General features: G+C 46.7%; 1 protein-coding gene across 3 annotated transcripts in view; it reads left to right on the top strand.

The window, feature by feature from the left end:
* Positions 1 to 19,890, top strand: part of VAV1 (vav guanine nucleotide exchange factor 1) — a 49,880-nt gene that overhangs the window by 4,124 nt on the left and 25,866 nt on the right. The window contains exon 1 of one of the 3 annotated variants that reach the window (XM_049097519.1): positions 3,080 to 3,142. The exons of the other annotated variants lie outside the window; for them this stretch is intronic. Coding sequence (XP_048953476.1) covers positions 3,095 to 3,142 — 48 coding nt within the window. The 5' untranslated portion in view covers positions 3,080 to 3,094. Of the gene's footprint in view, positions 1 to 3,079; positions 3,143 to 19,890 lie in introns of those variants that run through there. 3 annotated transcript variants of the gene reach the window in all.

Here is a 19,890-nt window from a genome sequence, read left to right as displayed (position 1 = left end):
TAGTATTTCTCAGCTGGGGTGACTTTGTACCCCCTCCTCGGGGCATTTGACCAAGTCTGGACATGTTTCTCGTTTCATCACAGCCGGGAGATGCTACTAAAATCCGGTGGGTGGGTATGAGGGATGCTGTCAGTATCCTATAATCGCACACACAGCAGAGAATTCTCTGCCCCTAACATCAATAGCGCTGAGGTTGAGAAACCCTGCGATAGGGGCAGAGAGCTGCAAGAATTTTTAAAATATTTATTTGGTTAAATAAATACATTCATACGATTCAAATATTAAAACACATAAGAAGGTGCACAGGGAAAAATTTAACTTAGATACCCAGCTCCTGCCTTCTCCCGTGAGTAACTCCTTTTTTTTTTTTTAAGTGGACTGTGTTTCCATCCAGAGTTTCTTTTTTTTTGTTTTTTGTTTTTTAATAAATTTATTTTTTATTGGTGTTCAATTTGTCAACGTATAGAATAACACCCAGTGCTCATCCCATCAAGTGCCCCCCTCAGTGCCCGTCACCCAGTCACCAGTCACCCCCCACCCCCCGCCACCTCCCCTTCCACCGCCCCTAGTTCGTTTCCCCGAGTTAGGAGTCTTTCATGTTCTGTCTCCTTTTCCGATATTTCCCACTTTTTTTTCTCCTTCAGAGTTTCTTTATGCAAACATAAGCAAATAGGAATTTAGGTTCTTATTTCCTACCCTTCTCCCTTAACACGGACGATGGCACATACCACCGACTGCTTTCCATCTTGCTTTCCTTACTTAAAAATCATCTTGGGACTCTTTCCAAATCAATACATAGAGATTGTCCTCATTTAAAAAAAAAAAACCAACCATGACTGCACGGTATGCCAGATAGTCCATTAATTTAAGAAGTGACTTATATTGTGTTAATTGCGTGCCAGGCATTAGTCCAAACCAGGTGCCAGCAAACTACAGTCCAACAGGTGCATCTGGACCACAGCATGTTTTTATAAATAAAGTTTTATTGGCACACAGCCATGCACATTGCTTCATGCACAAATTGTCCACGCTGCTTTCCAGCTAAACCAAGGAGTTGAGGAGTTGCCACAGAGACCGTCTGGCCTGCGGGGCTGAAGATGTTAACTGTCCAGACATTTGTAGAAACGTTTGAGGGTTCCTGTTGTAAATATTTTCTTTCTTTCTTTCTTTCTTTCTTTCTTTCTTTCTTTCTTTCTTTCTTCTTTCTTTCTTTCTTGCTTGCTTGCTTGCTTTCTTTCTTTCTTTCTTTTTCTTTCTTTCTTTCTTTCTTTCTTTCTTTTCTCTTTTTCTTTTTCTTTTTCTTTTTCTTTTAGATTTATTTCTTTATTTTAGAGAAAGCGAGTGAGAGGGAGTACCAGCGAAGCGGGGGGAGGGCAGAGGGAGAAGGAGAGAGAGTCCTGAGCTGATTCTGTGCTGAGCGCTGAGCCCGACTTGGGGCTCAATCTCACAACCCTAAGATAGAGACCTGAGCCGAAACAGGAATGCGTCGCTTAACTGGCTGTGCCACCCAGGTGCTCCTGTAAACATTTTCTATACATTAACTTGTTTAATCTTCATAATGCCCTTGGTGGTAGATGGTATATGATCCTCATTTTTCACTTGCCTCAGGCCACCCAACTTGAAAGTGGCAGAGCTGGAGATTGGAACCCTGGACAGCCTGGTCCTGGGGTTCTTGCTGTCCACTGTTACCCAAAACTGCCTCTATCTCATTGCTCAGTGGCGTGATCACTTATTTTATCATCTCCTCTATCAATGGACACTTGAGTTGTGCCAGGCTTTTGTTATGACACATTAAATGCAACCATTCACCTTGTCCATGAATCATCTTTGGTCTCCTCCACTGTGTGACCTTGGGTGTGTTACCTAAACTCTCTGTGCCTCAGTATCTGCATCTGTAAAATGGGGATAATAAATCCCTACCTTTAAGCATTGTTGTGAGGGATAATGAATTACTATAAAAAGCTTAGAAAAGTCCCTGGCTACCCAGGAATGTTATTATTGCTGCCATACACATGAGCAAGTATCGCCATGGGATAAGCTCTCTGAAGGATTTGCTGGCTCAAAGGGTGTGAGCTTCTTGTTTGGGGCAGGTATGGCCAGATTGTTCTCCATGAGGGCCTGTTCCCATGTGGGCTGTTCCAACTACATTACCACTAACAAAGCATGAGAGTGCTTATTGTTCATCACCTTACCACAGACTGTTCTGTTGTTAAGATTTTGGAGTCTTGCCAACTTCATGGGTGATAAATGGAGCTTATTATGGCTCAATTTACATTTCTCTTATTCTGAGTTTGAACCACCTCTTTTCTTTTGTTTAAGAGTTATTTCTGTTTCCTCTTGGTGAAGTAATATTGGTTCATATCATTTGCCCATTATTTTTTTTCCTTCTGGGACTGCTGTCATTTTTTTTTCTTATTGATTTTTAGGAACTCTTTATATATGAGGCTGGCTTGAATTTCAAGTCAGGTACTTACTACCTTTGTGATATTGAAGAAGAGAAACATTACTTAACCTATTTGAGCCCTGGTTGTCTTATTTATAAAGTGGGGATGTGGACAGCACCTTTATCTCAGGGTTGTGTGTGGGTTAAAAAGTAATAGGTTAAGTTAAATTCCTTACTGATGCGATTGATGTGCTAAATTTAGCAAGTGCTGGGGATCCCTGGGTGGCTCAGCGGTTTGGTGCCTGCCTTAGGCCCAGGGCGTGGTTCCAGTCCTGCATTGGGCTCCCTGCATGGAGCCTGCTTCTCCCTCTGCCTGTGTCTCTGCTTCTCTCTCTCAGTCTGTGTCTCTCATTAATAAATAAATAAAATCTTTAAGAATAAATAAATAAATAGATAGATAGATAGATAAATAAATTTAGCAAATGCTAAAATAATGGGAGAAACTTTTTTGTTGATTTGATTTCAGTCAAAGTTGGCTTAGATGTGGTACGTCATGGTGTGTAATGTTAGCTGCTGTAACAAACTGCACATTTCAGTAGCAGTAAGGGTTTACTTCTTGCTCACATCACAATCTAGTTTGGGTCAACTGGGGGGTTAAGGGGGTGGCTCTTCTTTACAAAGTCCCTTCAGGACCTGGGCTCCTTCCATCCCATGGTCCTCCTCTCCTTAAAGCCCTTGGACTCCTCTCTATCCCAGAAGGTGAGGAAGAAGAGTGTAAGGAGGGAAACCATGGCAAGCTTTCATGGGCCAGGCCCAGAAGTGGTGCCTTCACCTCCATTCTTGTTTCATTGGCCATAACTCCATCACAATGGTCCTATCCAACTGCAGGAGAGGCTGAGGCTGGTTTCGTTGGGAGCCGGGGAGGACAGGAAATGGGTTGGGTGGACGTAGAAGAGAATGTTGTAGAACCGCAAAGTGATGCCTAGCTGGCTTCAGAGATGCAAGTCTGGAGGGGCTGGCTTGGAGGAAGCCATGATGGGATAGGGAATGAGGATCTTGAACCAAAGCCATGGGCGGGGTGGGGGTGGGGTGAGGGGGTTAAGCTAGGGACTGGGGCCCTGGGGCCCTGGGGTGGGAGCAAATCTCAGCAAAGTAGGTTGGGTTGGTTCAAAGACCTCATCTTAACATGTTTACTATGGCCGATGAGGACAGAAGTCTGGGAGGGCCAACATTTGGTATTATACCTTCTTTTATTCCATTTTTTTTTTTTTTTTTCTGTTCACTGACCTCCTTTTGGTCCTAGTACTGGGAAATGTTACCCTTCCATTGCCTTTGGGGCAAAAGATAGTCCTCATCTTGGCCCATGAGAGTCTATGATTTGGCCTCTGCCCACCGCCTGGCCTTCTCCTCCCCCACTCTGTTGCCTTCCTTCACTCTACTGCAGACACAGAGCCTCCTCGCTGCTCCCAGAACCCACCAGGCCCAATGCAGCCTCAGGGCCTTATCACATCTGTTCTTTCTCCACAGATCTGTCTTCCCCCTGATATACACTGTGATTGTTCTCTTATCTCCTTCAGGTTTCTTATCAGAGAGCTTCCCTGGTTTCCACACCTAAGATTGCACTCCCTACCTACCCCCTACCCCTGTTCCCCACCCCTCTGTACTATCACATCTTTTTCTTATAATTTTTCACCATAGCACTTACAACCCTCTGACCTACATAGTTTTTTTTTTACTTCTTTGCTTATTATCAGCTTCTTCCACTGGAATGTCAGGCAAGGCTTTTGCCTGTTTGGTTCATAGCTGTGTCCCTTGTGCCTAGAACAGCACCTGGCACATAGTAGGTGCTCAGTAAATATTTATCAAATATTCACTTTATTCATTTATTTGTCCTTCCTTTATTTTTTAATTTTTATTTTAAAAATATTTTATTTATTTTATTTTATTTTATTTGTTTATTTGATGGGGAGAGAGAGAGCGCACAAGCAGGAGGAGTGAGAGAGGGAGAAGCAGGTTTCCCACTGAGCAAGGAGCCCAATGTGGGGCTTGATCCCAGGACCCTGAGATCATGACCTGAGCTGAAGGCAGATGTTTAACTGACTAAGCCACCCAGGAAACACTTTTCATCCTTCCTTTAATACTGGAACAGCAAACCATAACTGATGCCTTCTTTCGTACATACAATTTAATGGATATACCCTGTCACACTCATTTGTTGACATTGTCTGTGGCTGCTTCCATTTCATGAATAATCATGACAAAGGCGCTATGACCTGCGAAGACAAAAAAAGTTTGTTGTCTGTCTCTTTACAGAAGGAGTTTACCAATTGATCCCTGATTTAGTGGGTGTTTGTTGAGTGCTTGCTTATTATTGGTTAGTGGTGGTTGGTTAGCAGTAGTTAAGTATGGATTGCTTGAGATCAATCCTGCGTCTACTGGTTCCTAGTTATGTGACTTTGGGCAAGTGTCCAGGCCTCTCCTGCCTTTGGTTTTCTCACCTGTAAAATAGGGAAAACAGTGATGATGCTTCTGGGAATAATAATAATAATAATGAGGATATCGCCCGCATCATGGATATTTACTTGTATTAGGCCATGCACAAGATGATGGAGAATTCCATGATGAACGACACACAGGCCCTCATGTAGCTCATGGAAACAGATGAGGAAATAGGCAGTTACCTGAGAGTGGAACACAGTCTGTGATGGGTGAGTGGAGCCCGGGGTATTGTGGGAACGGAGAGGAGGGAAGCAATCAGGGTAAGCCTCCTGGAGGAGGTGAGATGCCAATTGAGTGTAGGAGGTTGGGACATATTGAAGAGCCAAAAGAGGTTCTGTTTGTCTCCTTTGTTAACATTTATAGTTCCAGGAAGTGGGCAGCACCCGAGGGTGTGTTGGATGGGCACAGCTGAGCTTCTAGAGATCTCACCATATTGTAGAGATGAACTGTCCCCCTCTGATAGCAGGGATGGTGTTCTGAGTCCTCTGCTTTAGGAGGAACTTGGGAGTCAGGTCCCTTGGGGGGAAGAAATAAGGGATGTTCAGTTGGAGAAGTTTGAAGTTTGAGGAAATTCTGAGCTCCGTCTGCAGAAATTTTAACCAAGAGTTTTAGACCTTGTGACAGAAAACCCAACTGAAACTGGCTTAGTAAAAAATAATATTTATTAGCTCACATAACTGAAAAGCTTGGGAGAAAATGTGTTCAGGTCCAGCTGGATCCAGGGGCTCTATCTCAGGATCACGCCTACCCGTCTCTTAACTCTGCTGTGTTTTCAGTGTTTTCCCTCATTCTCAGTCATCCTTTCCCCTCATGGTGGCAGGCATGGTGCCTGACTGCTCCAAATTCAGATGCCCACATTTTTGTGTATAATGAAAAATGGCTGCTCAAGCCCAAATCTATGCCTCACTGGATATGATTTCTTTGTGTATGTGTATGGGGAGGAGAGTCACAACCAATTGTGGTGAGTAGATTATGATGTTCTGATTGGCCAGGCTGAGGTTATATACCTATTCCTGGAGTTGGGGAGGAGCTGACCCCACCGAAAAGAGCTAGAGGGGAAGGAGGAGGAGGGGTGGTTCCCCAGGGGACACTGAGGGGCTGCTAGCAGAAGCAGGAATAGATGTCAGGAGGCAGTCCATGCATATACTGGCAGTATGAACTTCAGTGCACAGCTTCTCACCATCCTGCTGTCAGCTGGAGTCTCGTCTTTCTCTCTTCCAGGGGCTGCCCCATGCATTGTAGGATGTTTGGTGGCATCCCTGACCTCCACCCACTTGATACCAGTAGCACCCTCTTCCCTTGAGCTGGGACAGCAAAATGTCTGCAGACGTTGCCAAATGGTCCCTGGGACGCGGAATCCCCTTATCCCCCCACCCTCACCCCCCACCCCCATCTCAGAAACTTGGTTTTGGAGGGAGCAAGCTTCCTATCTTGAGAAAAGTCCAAGAAGATGTGTGTGAACAATTTCTGTCTGGGGACGGTGAAGAAGAGATCCAGAGCTTCTTTGAGTTAGAATAATCATCTATTCTATTATCAGCAATAGGAGCTGTGCTGATTGCTGGAGTTTTGGGAAAGAACACAGAAGATACATTCTCTGATCTCCTGAGTTCATGGCCTTGTGGGGGAGAGGGGCAGTGTACTGGTTTCCTGTGGCTGCCCTAGCAGAGGACCACACACTGGGTGACTTAAAATAACAGAAACATATCATTTCTTGATTCTGGAAGTTAGAGGTCTGAAATCAAAGGTGTGGGCAGGGTCAAGCTCCTTCTGGAGGCTCTCATGGAGAATCCATTCCTGGCTTCTTCCAGCTTCTGGTGGCTCCAGGCATTTCTTGGCTCCTGGCTGTGCCACCCTGTCTTCACCAGGTTGTCTCCTCTGTGTGTCTCATGTAAGGACGCTTGTTGGTGAGTTTAGGGCCCACTCTGGTAATCCAGGATGATACTGTGATCTGCAGATCCTTAACTTAATTACATCTTGCAAAGTCCTTTTATTATTATTATTATTATTATTTTCAAATAAGGTCACATTGACAGGGAGGTTCCAGGGATCTGGTATAGTTATATCTTTTGGGGACCCACCGTTCAACCTACTATAGATAGTAAAAAAGCAAATCAACAAAATATTACAATAAATGCTGCAGACAAAATAAGCCAGGGGTCAAGATGGAGAAGAGGAAAGCGTGGTCTGGAGGGTGGCCAAGGAAAGCTGAAAGCTGAAGGATGAAGAGCTAGCTCTGGGAAGAATGGGGCGAGGAGGGCAAATGTCATGCAAAGGCCCTGTGGGGAGGAGGGTCTAAATGAAGGTGAATGGTGAAGAGAGAGTGCTGGGACTGAGGTTGGGAGGAAGGCACTTCACTAGAGTGGCTGTGCCTATATGTGCACAATTAAATGTGATGAGAAGTTCTTGGAGGGTTTAAACAGGTTGGCAGGTTAAAGAGGTTCCTCAAGCTGCTCTGTTGGGACCAGACTGTTAGGGTGATTGAAATGGCAGAGGGGGGACCTGGGTGGAGGGGATTGGTGGTGTCCCACCGGGATGCGATGGTGGCTGGACTATGGATGGGCTCACATTTCAGTGGTTGTGCTGGTTGGACATCCTGACAGACCAGATGGGGGAAGGGTGAGAGTGAATGAAAGGAGGTGAGATGATGTCTAAGTTTGTAGTTTAGGAACCTGTGTGAATGGGGGCCTTATTTGCTAAGATGAGAAGGCTGGGGAGAGTCAAGATTTGGGGAGTTCTGATGGGGCTCAGTTACCTTGGAGATGGAAGGCAGCACAGCATAAGTGTTAGTGCAGTGGTTCTCAACCAGGGGCACAGGGAGCACTGCCCCCCCCCCACCCAGAGCACATCTGAGGGGGATGCCTGGAGATATTTTTGGTTGTCACTACTGGAGGGAGTGGTGTGCTCCTGGCATCCTGTGGTAGAGACCAGGGGTGCTGTGGATATCCTGATGTCCTATAATCCCAGGACAGCCACCGAAATATCAGTTGTGCTGAGGCTGAGAAACCCTGTTTGAGGGACAATGACTCTAGTTACATGGGGGTCTGGGTTCCACTCTTGACTGTTGAATCTTGGATGAGTTACTGAATCTCTCCGTGACTCAGTCTCCTCACCTTTTAAATGTGGATCAGAATAGTCCCTGCCTTATAGGTCTGTTACAGGAATTAAATGAGCTCATGGTTATAAAATTGTCACATGCTGCAAGTAGTACCTAGTAGTGATTGGTAAGCAAACTCACAGGGGTGGATGAGATCCCTGGTGGGGGAAGAAGAGAGAGAAGAAAAGGGGTCAGCGCCTGAGGGTGCAGCAGCATGGAGAGGTTGGGGAGAGGAAGAAGAAGAAGCTGAGGGGTCAGAAGACAAACAGTGACTTAGGAGGAAAGCCAGAGGCCAGAAAAAGAAAGTGTATCCACAGTGAGGTGTCAGTACTTTGAAAAGAATAGTTTTATTGAAATGGATGGAAATAGTATCAGAAAGTGTAATAAATAACAATAGAAACCAGTCCCATTTATGCAGCCCTTACTATGTGCAAGTGGTTTTTTTTTAATTTTTAAAATTTATTTTTATTTATTTATTTATTTATTTATTTATTTAATTTTATTTAATTTTATTTTTTATTTTTTTTTATATGTGCAAGTGTTGTTCCAAGTAGGTAACACTTATAACTCATTTGATTTTCACAACAAATCCATGGAGTAGGTGCCATGATGTTCAGGTTATTTCTTCTGTGAGTCAAACCACCCCAAACTTAAAGATTTAAGACGACAACTATTTCAGAATTTTCAGAGTCTGTGAGTCAGGAATTCAAATGGAGTGTGGAGATGATGGTTTGTCAGCCTCACGATGAAATGCCTTGAATATCTGAGGGCTGGAGTCAGCTGGAGGATCCCTCACCCGCACGCTGGAAATCTGGGATGGGGTGACTCACAGCTGAGCTCAGCTTGGGCTGTTGACTAGAAGAGTGGCCTGTGGCCTCTCCACGTGGCTCGGGCTTCTTTACAACATGGTGACTGAGTTTTGAGAAGGAGTGTGGAGAGACCAAGTGTTTCTCAAGGTGGAGGTTGCAAGTTTGCTTCTGACCTACTTGGAGACCACGTGGTGTCACTTTGCTCTGATTCTCTAAGACCAGCCTGGATTCAAGGGCAGGGGAATCAGACTCCACCTCCTGATGGTGGTGTGACGAGTCCCCCTGCAGAAGAGCATGCTGGTTGGGTGCTATGTTGATGGCCATCTTTGGAAAGCACAATCTGTTCTTCGTTACTATCCTAGTCTCAGAGATGAGGAAATGGAAACATGGAAAGTTTAAGTGAGTTGTCTAAGTGAACAAGTAGCTACGTTGGGATTTGAGCCCCCCAAGCCTGTGACCATAAGCACAATATGAATGTTGCCTCTTCAGGGGGCGGGGTGGGGGGGAGCATATGAACCTTTTAGGTGGTTATGGAGGTAGACTTGGATTCAAATTTCTGGTTTTCTCAGTCAGGGTTTAGCCAAGAAAGCAGAAATCATCTTAGATCTTTCAGACAGAGAAGATTTAATTCAGGGAATGGCTAGTGGGTGATGGGGGAGCTGAGAGGACAGGGAATTCTGAGGTTAGTAACCTGGAGAGTGGCCACCTGGCCAGAGAAACAGTAGAAGAGATGATGTGACCAGGGTCCAGAGGCTGGAGCCATTCAGGGGAGCCAGGACCTTGTGCAAGGACCGCCATCAGGGAGTGGAGACCAGGAGGAAGATATATTAGCTGCTGAAGAAGCAGAGCAAGAGAAGGAGAAATACCCTGGTTTCTCTTCCTCCCGCCCTCTGGCCTCCTGCCAGGGTATCCCATTGGCTGAGCCTACCTGGAAGCCAGGGTGCAAAGGAGCCTGGGAAATGTAGTTCCCTTATCTTTGGCGCAAAGGGCAGAGGGCAGGCGGGGAATGGATCTGAGAGCAAGCCGACCACGGTCCTCATAGTAACTGCCTCGTTGAGCTCGGTGTTATCTCAGTGGGAGCTGCTGTTACCTGCTGTTTGCCCGAGATTGGGTGAAATAAAATGGTTTCATTTCCCGAGGCAGGGTCCTCTTTAGCTCTAACGGCTCTGGTGGTTTTGGAGTTCAATCTTAGATCAAATCCAGATCTCCTTTCTTAGGACTCTCCACCAGCCCACAGCTCATCAGCCTTCCTCCAGATAACCCATCAGAGATCTGCCGCAATAACTGTGTCCCTGGCTCCCTCCAAGTCACCTCTAGTCCTGGAGCCCTGCAGCAACTTCATGGCTTCTCAATGGACGATGTGTTCCCAGAAATCCATCTTGGGGTGTCTGTCTTGTGTCTGTCTGCCCTGGGGACTTAGAATGATCCCCACATGGATGCAGCATCCAGCACCCCAAAAGATGTGGGGCTGTCCCCTTCAGCGTGATCTGCAGTGGAGTGTGGGACCAGGGGAATTGGGGGAAGGGCATCAACTGTTTGTGCTTCCCTCTCAGAGACTCTGAGACATGGCCAAAGGGTGGGGATGCTCTGGTGACAACCACCTACCCCATTTTGATTACACAGTTTTTTTTTTTTTTTTAAGATTTTATTTATTTATTCATGGGACAGGAGAGAGAGAGAGAGGCAGAGACACAGGCAGAGGGAGAAGCAGGCTCCATGCAGGGAGCCCGACGCGGGACTCGATCCTGGGACTCCAGGATCACGTCCTGGGCTGAAGGCAGGTGCCAAACTGCTGAGCCACGCAGGGATCCCTGATTACCCAGGTTTTAAAAAATTTTTGAGAGAGAGAGAGAGAGAGAGAGAGAGAGCCTCTTAAGCAGGCTCCACACCCAGCTTGGAGCCTGAGGTGGGGCTCGATCTCAGAACCCTGAGGTCATGGCCTAAGCCGAAATCAAGAGTCAGGCACCTAAATGACTGAGCCACCCAGGCGCCCCTGATTACACAGTTTTGTTGTTCAGTTTTGGTAAATCAGCATCCGATACTACTCTTGGTTCGCTCCCTCCCACTCCTTCTTTCTCACTTTGCTCCAGTCACACTGGCCTCCCACCTCTTTTCCCAACACACCGGGCAGTGTCCTGCCTCAGGGCCTTTGCCCTGGCTGTTGCCTCTGCCTGGACTGCTTTTCCTCCAAGGCACCCACCTGGATCATTCTATCCTTCAAGCCTTTACTCCAATGTCACATTCTCAGTGAAGCTCCCGTCCTAGCACAGCCCATCTCTTTATCCCACTTCTTTTTCTCCCTCAACACTCACCACCTCGTACATACATATTCATGTAACACTTTGGTTGTGCGTCTCCTTCTACCAGAGGGTCAGCCTCACGCCAGCAGGGAGAGCGCTTTTGTTCACAGCTGTACCCCCAGCACTTGGATAGGTACCTGGGGGCATAGTCGATGCTCAATAAATATTTGTTGAATCAAAGAAGGGGTGGAGGCCAGAGGAGAGCTCTCTGTCATGCTGTTCCGTCTGCTCATAGGCTATGTACCCTCTCAGTCTGCTTCTTTCACTCTTTTGCGATTTATCGTAGTGCCGTGTCTATCAGCCCTTCACACCTCATTCCTGAGTAGTATTCCAGCATACGGATGTCCCACAGCTTGCTCATCCCTTCTCCTGTTGAGGGACACCTGGGCTGTTGCCACGTTTTGGCTGTCACAGATGTGGCTGCTGTGAACACTCGGCTTCATGGGGACGCTTGCTTTCATTTCTCTGTGTGAATGCCCGCGAGTGAAATACATTGTGTGGTAGGTGCATGCCTACCCTTTGAAGAAACTGCCAAACCATTCTTCCTACTTGGTCACACCATTTGACATCCCAGCCAGCGGTGCATGAGGGGTGCTGGGAGCACTCCTCCTCTTGCTTTACCATCCCTTAGTCCTTGGCTTCATCAGACGCCCTTCCCAGGGCTCTCTGTGCTGTTTCCCACGCTCACCCACCCACCGCCGTTGTAACCAATGGCTTATTCATGCCGCTATCTGCTCAGTGTCCGTCTCCCCACTAGACTGTAAGCTCTGTGCGGGTTTTGTCTGTCTTGGCCACCCCTGGGTCCCGGGGCTTGGCACACTGTGCCACTCAATCCGTGCTTGTTGAATGAATGTACGATGCTGCCTGGTGGGCCTGGTGCTAGAGTGGGGATTCGGTCGGTATTTTCATTCCCAGAGTGTAGACGGGGAAGTGAGTGCCCCAGATGGTGCAGTAACCCATCCAAGGTCCCTCAGCTCGTGGCAGCTGGGCCGGGAGTCAGACCATGTCTGTCTGACCCCCTTGACTGAGACGGAGATGTTGAGTGTGTGTTGGGGTGAGAGGGGAGGAGATGAAAGAGAGACAGGCTAGCATGGGGAAGGTTTTGAAGGCCCGGATGAGGAGTTGATACTCTGTACCCCTGCTTCCAGGCTTCGAAGAGGGTGCACAGCACGCCCACCCTCTCTGGTCTGCAAGATGAAGTCTTGCAGTCCCAAGATTAAGGGGCTTCAGGGCTGAATGCAGAGGCCCCCCTTCTCTGTCTCCCTGAGCAAGCCCGGGTAACAGGCATTTCCTGTTTCCGGTGGCTCCCTGGGCCAGGGTGGGGGTAGGGGAGCTGGTTGCCGCAGTGGTGCTCTGCTGTGGGTCCCTCTCTGCTGCTCCCTGCCCCCAGCCGCCCAGTGGGTCTCTGTCCCTGCACGCTGGTTCCCTAAAGGAGGGTGGCAAACTAACCAACCTTTCTGGCTCTTTCTTTGTCTTGGGCCAAGGGGTGTGCCGAAGGGGGACCAGCCGGCAAAGGGGAAGTGTCTGGGTGCCGATTTGCATATGGGCAAGATGCCAGCCCAACTTTTTGATATTCTGGTGGAAGGAGGAGGGAGGCTGAGGGGCTCGCCTCACCAACATGAAGGAAATGTTCTCACACGCCCCTCCCACTTTTGGTTAAAAGGCCTCCTGTCCTTTGCCACCTCTCCTACGCTTTGGGCTACCGGGAAGTCCTTCTGGTGGTCTCACCTCAGTCACTCTGGCTGTCTGAGGGAGCCCCTTTTTTCAGTGGGCCCTACCCCAGCCTGGAGGGCTGATGAGTCACACCTCTTTTCCCCCCTTGAGATGTCACATGACTGGGGGGAAGAAATCTCAAGGCTCAGCTGATCTCCCTGAGGTCAGGAGGGAACTTCCTCCCTCAGGCCAGATGAGGCCAACTGTTCTATTGCTCCTGGTGACTTGCAAGCCCTGACTGGAGTCAGCCTACAATGCTGCAAAGGCTGCTGGGCAGGAGAGTGTTACATGTGGTTCCTGTCACGTGTCGAACATCCTATGTGGCACCAGGAGGCAGCCTGGTGTGGTTCAAAGAGGTAGGGTGGTGCAGTGGTTAGAAGCATGGCCTCTGGGTCCAGAAAACTTGTATCTGGCTCTTCACTCCTTCCTTTGTGGCCTTGGGCAAGTGATATATCCCCACCGAGGCTCAGTTGTCTCATTTGTCAAATGTGGATTCATTTATTCACCAACTTTTACTGAACAACTATTGGGTGTCAGGCATTGTACCAGGTGTTGAGACCATAGCAGTGAGCAGACGACACTGAGAATCCTCTTCTTGTGGAGCTGATGTGCCAGCATGTAAAGGAAGACAGACAGACAGTAATAAACTAAATAAGAGAAATATACAGTGCTCCAGACAATAAGCTCTATGGAAAAAACACGAAGCAGAGGGAAGGATGGGGAGTGCTGGGAGTGCGCATGTTGCATGTGTGGTGCAGTTTTAAGTAGAGTGACTGGGAAGGTCTCACTGAGAAGTGTTGTTTTTGTCAAAGGCCTGAAAGAGATAAGGAAGGGAGGTGCCAGGTTAATTGGGGATGGACATTCTGAGCAGAAGGGAATGGCCCGTGCAAAGGCCCTGGGGCACAGCATGCCTGGCAGGTTGGAGGAATAGTGACAAGGCCTGTATGGCTGGAGCAGAAAGAGCTAGGAGAACAGGAGGAGGAGAAGGTAGGGAGGGGATGAGGCAGGTTATGTGGGTCCTTGTGGTTTGCATCTGGATAGGATGGAAGTCTTGGGAAGGTTTTGACAATATTTCTCTGGCTGCCATGTTGAAAATAAATGATATGGGTCCAGGGGCAGAAGCAAGCTGTCTGATGAGAAGGCCGTTGCAGTAAGGCAAGGAAGCGATAATGGTGGCTTGGACCAGGCAGGTGCAGAGAAGGGGGCAGGATTCTAGCTGTATTGGGAAGGTGGAACCAATAGGATTTGTTGATGGGTTGGGAGTGGATGAGAGAGAAACAGAGGAGCCAATGTGATCCAAGGTTTGGGGTTTGAACCACCAGCAGGGCAGATGTTGTCAGAGCGTGCCTCCTGGATCTCGGTAGCAACGTTGTCGGGAGGATTGAACAAACCTGTGCACATCAAACTCTTCATCTCAGGCTTGGAAGAGGCTATGCTCTCAATAAATGGTGCCTCTTTGGAAGGGCTGGTGCCTGGAGGGTGGGGGCCGGCTTGCACAGGCAGCGCTGGTTCACTGAGTGACTCTTCAGAGACAGCTTTGGGGAAATGGGGCTGTAGTGAGAGAGGGAGGGTGGGCTGTGGGACAGAAAGGCAGGGGCACCAGACAGTACAGAAGCACGCTACCTGCTGTTGAGGGGTGCACGTGTGGAGAGAGAATGAGGACATGGACGGGAATGGTCCACATCCACTTGCAGAGAGGGGCAGCCAGTGAGGAGGGAAAAGGGAGAATGAGGTCAGAGACAGTGCACAGGACTTGGAAATGTGACTATAATGTCTAATTAAAAAAGAAAATATATTTACCCAAAGGGGCTGAGAACTCAGGTCCAGATAGAAACCTGTGTTTATGGCAGCTTTCTGCATCTTTGCCAGAACATAGATGTAACTGAGATATTCTTCTAGGTGATGGATAAGGACACTGTGGGACATCCAGACAAGGGATTTATGGAGATAGTGGTTGCCAGGGGATGGGCAGGGTTGAGGTGGGGTTGGGGTGGGGTGGGAGGGACAGATAAACAGAGCACAGAGGATGTTGCAGGCGGTGAAACTACTCTGTATCTTACTATAATCGTGGGTACGTGTCATTATGTATTTGTCCAAACCCACAGAATGTATATCAGGAGTGAACCCTGATGTCAAGTGTGGACTTTGGGTGATGACGTGTCAGCATAGGTTCATTGATTATAACAAACATATCCTCTCTGATGGGAGAGGTTGATAGTAGGGGAGGCTGTGCATGCTTAGGGGGTAGGGAGGTGTATGGTCTCTCTACCTTGCATTCAGTTTTTCTGTGGACCTAAAACTGATCTAAAAATATAAAATCTACTATAAAAGGAAAGAAGGAAGGGAGGGAGGGTGGAGGAGGGGAGGGGAGGAGGGAGGGAAGGAGGGAAGAAGGGAAGGAAGAAAGGAAGGAAGGAAGGAAGGAAGGAAGGAAGGAAGGAAGGAAGGAAGGAAGGAAGGAAGGAAGGAAGGAAGGAGTACAGCCTCCAGATAGGATGGATGAAGATACCACGCACCCCCAAAGGGGCTGGCCAGGTGTTTTCTCACCTCCCTCTAGCCTGTTTGTCTCCACTCCGCACAGTCTCTCACCCTCCAAAGGTTAGACTGAGCTCTTCAGGTTGGCAACAGTGTTCCAAGAAAGCAAGAGCAGAGGCTGCAAAGCCTCTGGAAGCCTAAACTTCCAATTCACACAGTGTTACTTCCACTGGTTCACCAGACACAAAAGGTGGGGAAGCAGATGCTGCTTCTAGTGGATATTTGCCTGACTTTATTTTTTTTTAAGGTTTATTTATTTATTCATGAGACACACAGGCAGAGGGAGAGGCAGGCCCCTGCAGGGAGCCTGACACGGGACTGGATCCCGGATCCCGGTATCAGTATAACACCCCGAGCCGGAGGCAGACGCCCAACCGCTGAGCCACCCAGGCATCCCTTTGCCTGACTGTAATAAAAACTTTGCATATCTGGGGGGTGGGAAATAGTATCTTGTGGTTTTAATTAGCATCGCTTGGATGACTACCAAGGTTGACCGTCCCCTTGTGGGTTTGGGGGCATTTGTGATTCCTCTTCAGGGAAGCTCACGTTCAGGTCTTGCCAATTTTTCTTTTTCTTTTTTTTTTTTTTAATTTATTTATTTATTCATGAGAGACACAGACTGAGAGAGAGAGAGGCAGAGACACAGGCAGAGGGAGAAGCAGGCTCCATGCAGGGAGCCGGATGTGGGACTCGATCCCGGGACTCCAGGATCATGCCCTGGGCCGAAGGCAGACGCCAAACCGCTGAGCCACCCAGGGATCCCCGCCTTGCCAATTTTTCTGATTGAATTGTTGTCTTATTGATTCTTATTGAATCATTAAGAATTCTTGATACACTTTGAATGCAAATGTGTAGCAAATATCCATTTTCACTTTGTGGCCTATCTTGTCACTCTCTTCCTAATGCTTTCTGATGAATAGGCCTTTATTTTAGTTTGATCAAATTTTGTGTATCATTTGGGCTTTTTGTTGTTCCAGAATCACTCATAATCCTGAGATCATCCAGAGAGTCTCCTCAATTGTCTTCTCAAAGCCTTGCTTTTACCAGTTAGGTCTTTAACACCATCTGGGATTTGTTATGAGTAGGATATGAGGAAGGAATTTGATTTATTGTTTGGGTTTGTTTGTTTGTTTTTTGCCTTTATGGATAACCAGTAGAACCACCCACAATTTTTTTAAGATTTATTTATTTATTTATGATAGACATATTGAGAGAGAGAGAGAGACAGAGACACAGGAGGAGGGAGAAGCAGGCCCCACGCTGGGAGCCCGTCGCGGGACTCGATCCCGGGACCCCAGGATTGTGCCCTGGGCCAAAGGCAGGCGCTAAACCACTGAGCCACCCAGGGATCCCCAGAACCACCCACAGTTATAAAATAGTACCTCTTTTTTACCCTACGTCTGTAACAGCTGCTCAGTTGTAAAAGACATTTTTCATACACGTGTGATTTATTTCTGGCTCTTCCATTGTGGTTTGTCTTTATCCCTATATTTCTTTCTTTTTTTAATTTATGATAGTCACACAGAGAGAGAGAGAAGCAGAGACACAGGCAGAGGGAGAAGCAAGCTCCATGCACTGGGAGCCTGATGTGGGATTCGATCCCGGGTCTCTAGGATCACGCCCTGGGCCAAAGGCAGGCGCTAAACTGCTGCACCACCCAGGGATCCCTATCTCTATATTTCTTAACCAGTGCTAAATAACAAATTATCCCCAAAATATTCCTTTATTGAGCATTTGTTGTGCTTATGAATTATTTGGATCAGAGATGATGAAATGGCTCAGCTGGGGTTTCTCGTGAGGTTGCAGTCAGATGTAGTCAGGGCTGTAGTCATCCGAAGGCTCAACTGTGGCTGGAGGATCCGGTGGTTCAGCCACATGGAACCCCAGTTCCTCTCCACTTGGACCCCACCCCCATAGCTCTGACTGAGTGGTCTCACAACACAGTGGCCGGTTAGTGATCCAAGAGGCCAAAGTGGAGGCTACAATGCCTTTTATTACCCAGACTTGAAAAGCCATGTGTTGTTATTTCTACCATACTCTATTAGTCAGTCACACAGGGCTAATCTTGGTTCAGTGAGAGAGACAACTACAAATAGGGCACAAGTACTGGGATCTGTGGACCACTGGGGGCCATCTTGGAGGCTAACTGCTATAATTACATTGTCTTAATTACTGTAGATTTATGATAAGTTTTGATGAGAGTACTCCTGGCTTACTTTTCCCTTATAGAATTGTCTTGGCTATTTGTGGCTCTGTTCTTTTCCATATAAATTGTAGGATCCATGTGCCACGTTCAACGAAAGACCATTTCGAGATTTTAGTTGAGATTAAAATATTGAGTCTTTCTAGACAGGAATTAACATGTATTACACTCTATTTGTTTAGATCTTTCATATTTTTCAAATAAAATTTTATAATTTTCTTTTTAAAAATTAAAAAAAAAGATTTTATTTATTCACAAGAGACACACAGGGAGAGGCAGAGACACAGGCAGAGGGGGAAGTAGGCTTCCCACAAGGAGCCTGGTGTGGGACTTGATCCCAGGACCCCAGGATTATGACCTGAGCCAAAGGCAGACACACAATCACTGAGCCACCCAGGCACCCCATAATTTTCTCTATAAAACATTTTTCACTTCTTTTTGTTAGATTTGTTATGTATCACTAGCTTTTTTGTATGTTTGTTTTACATTTTTAAGGCTATGGTAAATGGTATCCTTTTAAATGGAAGTCCAATTTTCATGCGGTGAAATGCTCCATTCTTCAGTTTACTGCTCAATCCGTTCTAGCATATGTGTAGACTTGTGCAACCCACACCCTTATCAAGACACAGAACATTTCCATCACTTGTGGCCTTTCTGAGTCAATCTCCACCACCCTCCCCACCCCAGAAGCAACCACTGATCTGATTTCTGTCACCGTAGATTAGTTTTGCTTATTCTAGGATTTCTTAAATATTATCTTTTTAAGAAAATTACATTTTCTGGTTGATTGTTGCTAATGCACCAACACGCAGTAAACTTTGTATATTGATTGTGTATTGACTAACATTGTGAAATTACCGTATTGATTCTGGTTATTTATCTGTATATTCTTCTGAGCTTTTCATGTTGACAATGGTATCTTCTGCATATGCCTAATTTCTTCCTCCCTCCTTTCCTCCTTTCTTCCTTTCCTCCCTTCCTCCCTTCCTCCCTTCTTCCCTTCCTCCCTCCTTCCCTCCCCTCCTTCCTCCCTTCTTCCCTCCTTCCCTCCCTTCCTTCTTTCCTTCCTTCCTTCCTTCCTTCCTTCCTTCCTTCCTTCCTTCCTTCCTTCCTTCCTTCCTTCTTTTTGTTTCCCTGTTTTGTCTTGCAGTGTAGGCTAAGATCTTCAATGCAGTGTTGACTAGAAATGGTAATGGGGACACCCTACTTTAGTTCTGATTTCAAATGCAGGGAATCGTTTCACCATTTCCCCATTAAATATAATGTTCTACTTTTTATTAAAACAAAGGTTTAAGATTTTTTTTTGAAGATGCTCTCTTTATCAGGTTACAGAAATTCCTTTCCATTCTTACTTTGCCAAGAGTCTTTTTTTCTCTCTTTCTTTATCACAAATGAATGTTGAATTGCTACTCTGTTTTTTAAGCACCTCTAATTATTACTAATCTCTCTTTGACAGAGACAGAATGAGCCTTGGACAGACAATGGAATCCAGCTGGAATTTACTAACACTGTTTACATCATATTTATTTTACACTGCCTTCTTTTTATAGCAAATGATCTTAGTTTTCTTTCAATCGGAGGATGTAAAATTCTCTTCTTAAAGACATTTATTTAAGTTAGCGTTTATTTAACATTCATGTTCTGTAGAGAGTGGGTTAGGTATACTGTGAATGCAGCAATAAATGAGAAGACGATACAGTCTGAAGATGGAGGTGTGAGATAAACACTGGTACAATGAATAGTGTGTATTGATTTGATTCATATATGTTGCTACTGCATGGGCAAACGTTAAAAAACTTTCAGGCACAGCAGCCTGGGTCCTTTGTACAGGATTGCAGTCATGCTGCCTGGGGTTGCATCCTGGCTGGCTGTCCTTGCCTCAGTTTTCTTAGCTATAAAGTGAGGATATAATAGTACTTGTAGCATTATTGCAAGGATTCCATTATATATGGGGGGGGGGAGGGAGTAAGGAGAGAGAAGGGGGAAGATTTGAGGGGGGAGGGAGGGATATGGAAGGAGGAAGAGAGAGAGAAAGAAGGTCAAATTCGTAGAAGCAGAGAGTAGAAGCTTAGCAGGGACTGAGTGGATGAGGAAAATGGGGAAATGTTGGTCAAAGGGTACAATAGTGCAGTTAGGTAGGATGAATCTGTCTAGGGATCCAATGTGCAGGCATGATGTAGCTACTGTATTGAGGGGCACCTGGGTGGCTCAGTCGGTTAAGTGTCTGACTCTTGATTATGGCTCAGGTTGTGATCTCAGGGTCTTGAGATGGAGCCCCAAGTAGGGCTCTGTGCTGAGTGTGGAGTCTGCTTAAGGTTCTTTTTCTCCTTCTCCCTCTGCCCCCCCCACCCCAC

This window comes from Canis lupus, chromosome 20 (assembly GCF_003254725.2).
Source record: "Canis lupus dingo isolate Sandy chromosome 20, ASM325472v2, whole genome shotgun sequence".
NCBI classification, from domain to species: Eukaryota; Metazoa; Chordata; class Mammalia; order Carnivora; family Canidae; genus Canis; species Canis lupus.
The sequence above is the reverse complement of the archived record's forward strand: the minus strand, read 5'-3'. Positions and strand labels throughout refer to the sequence as shown.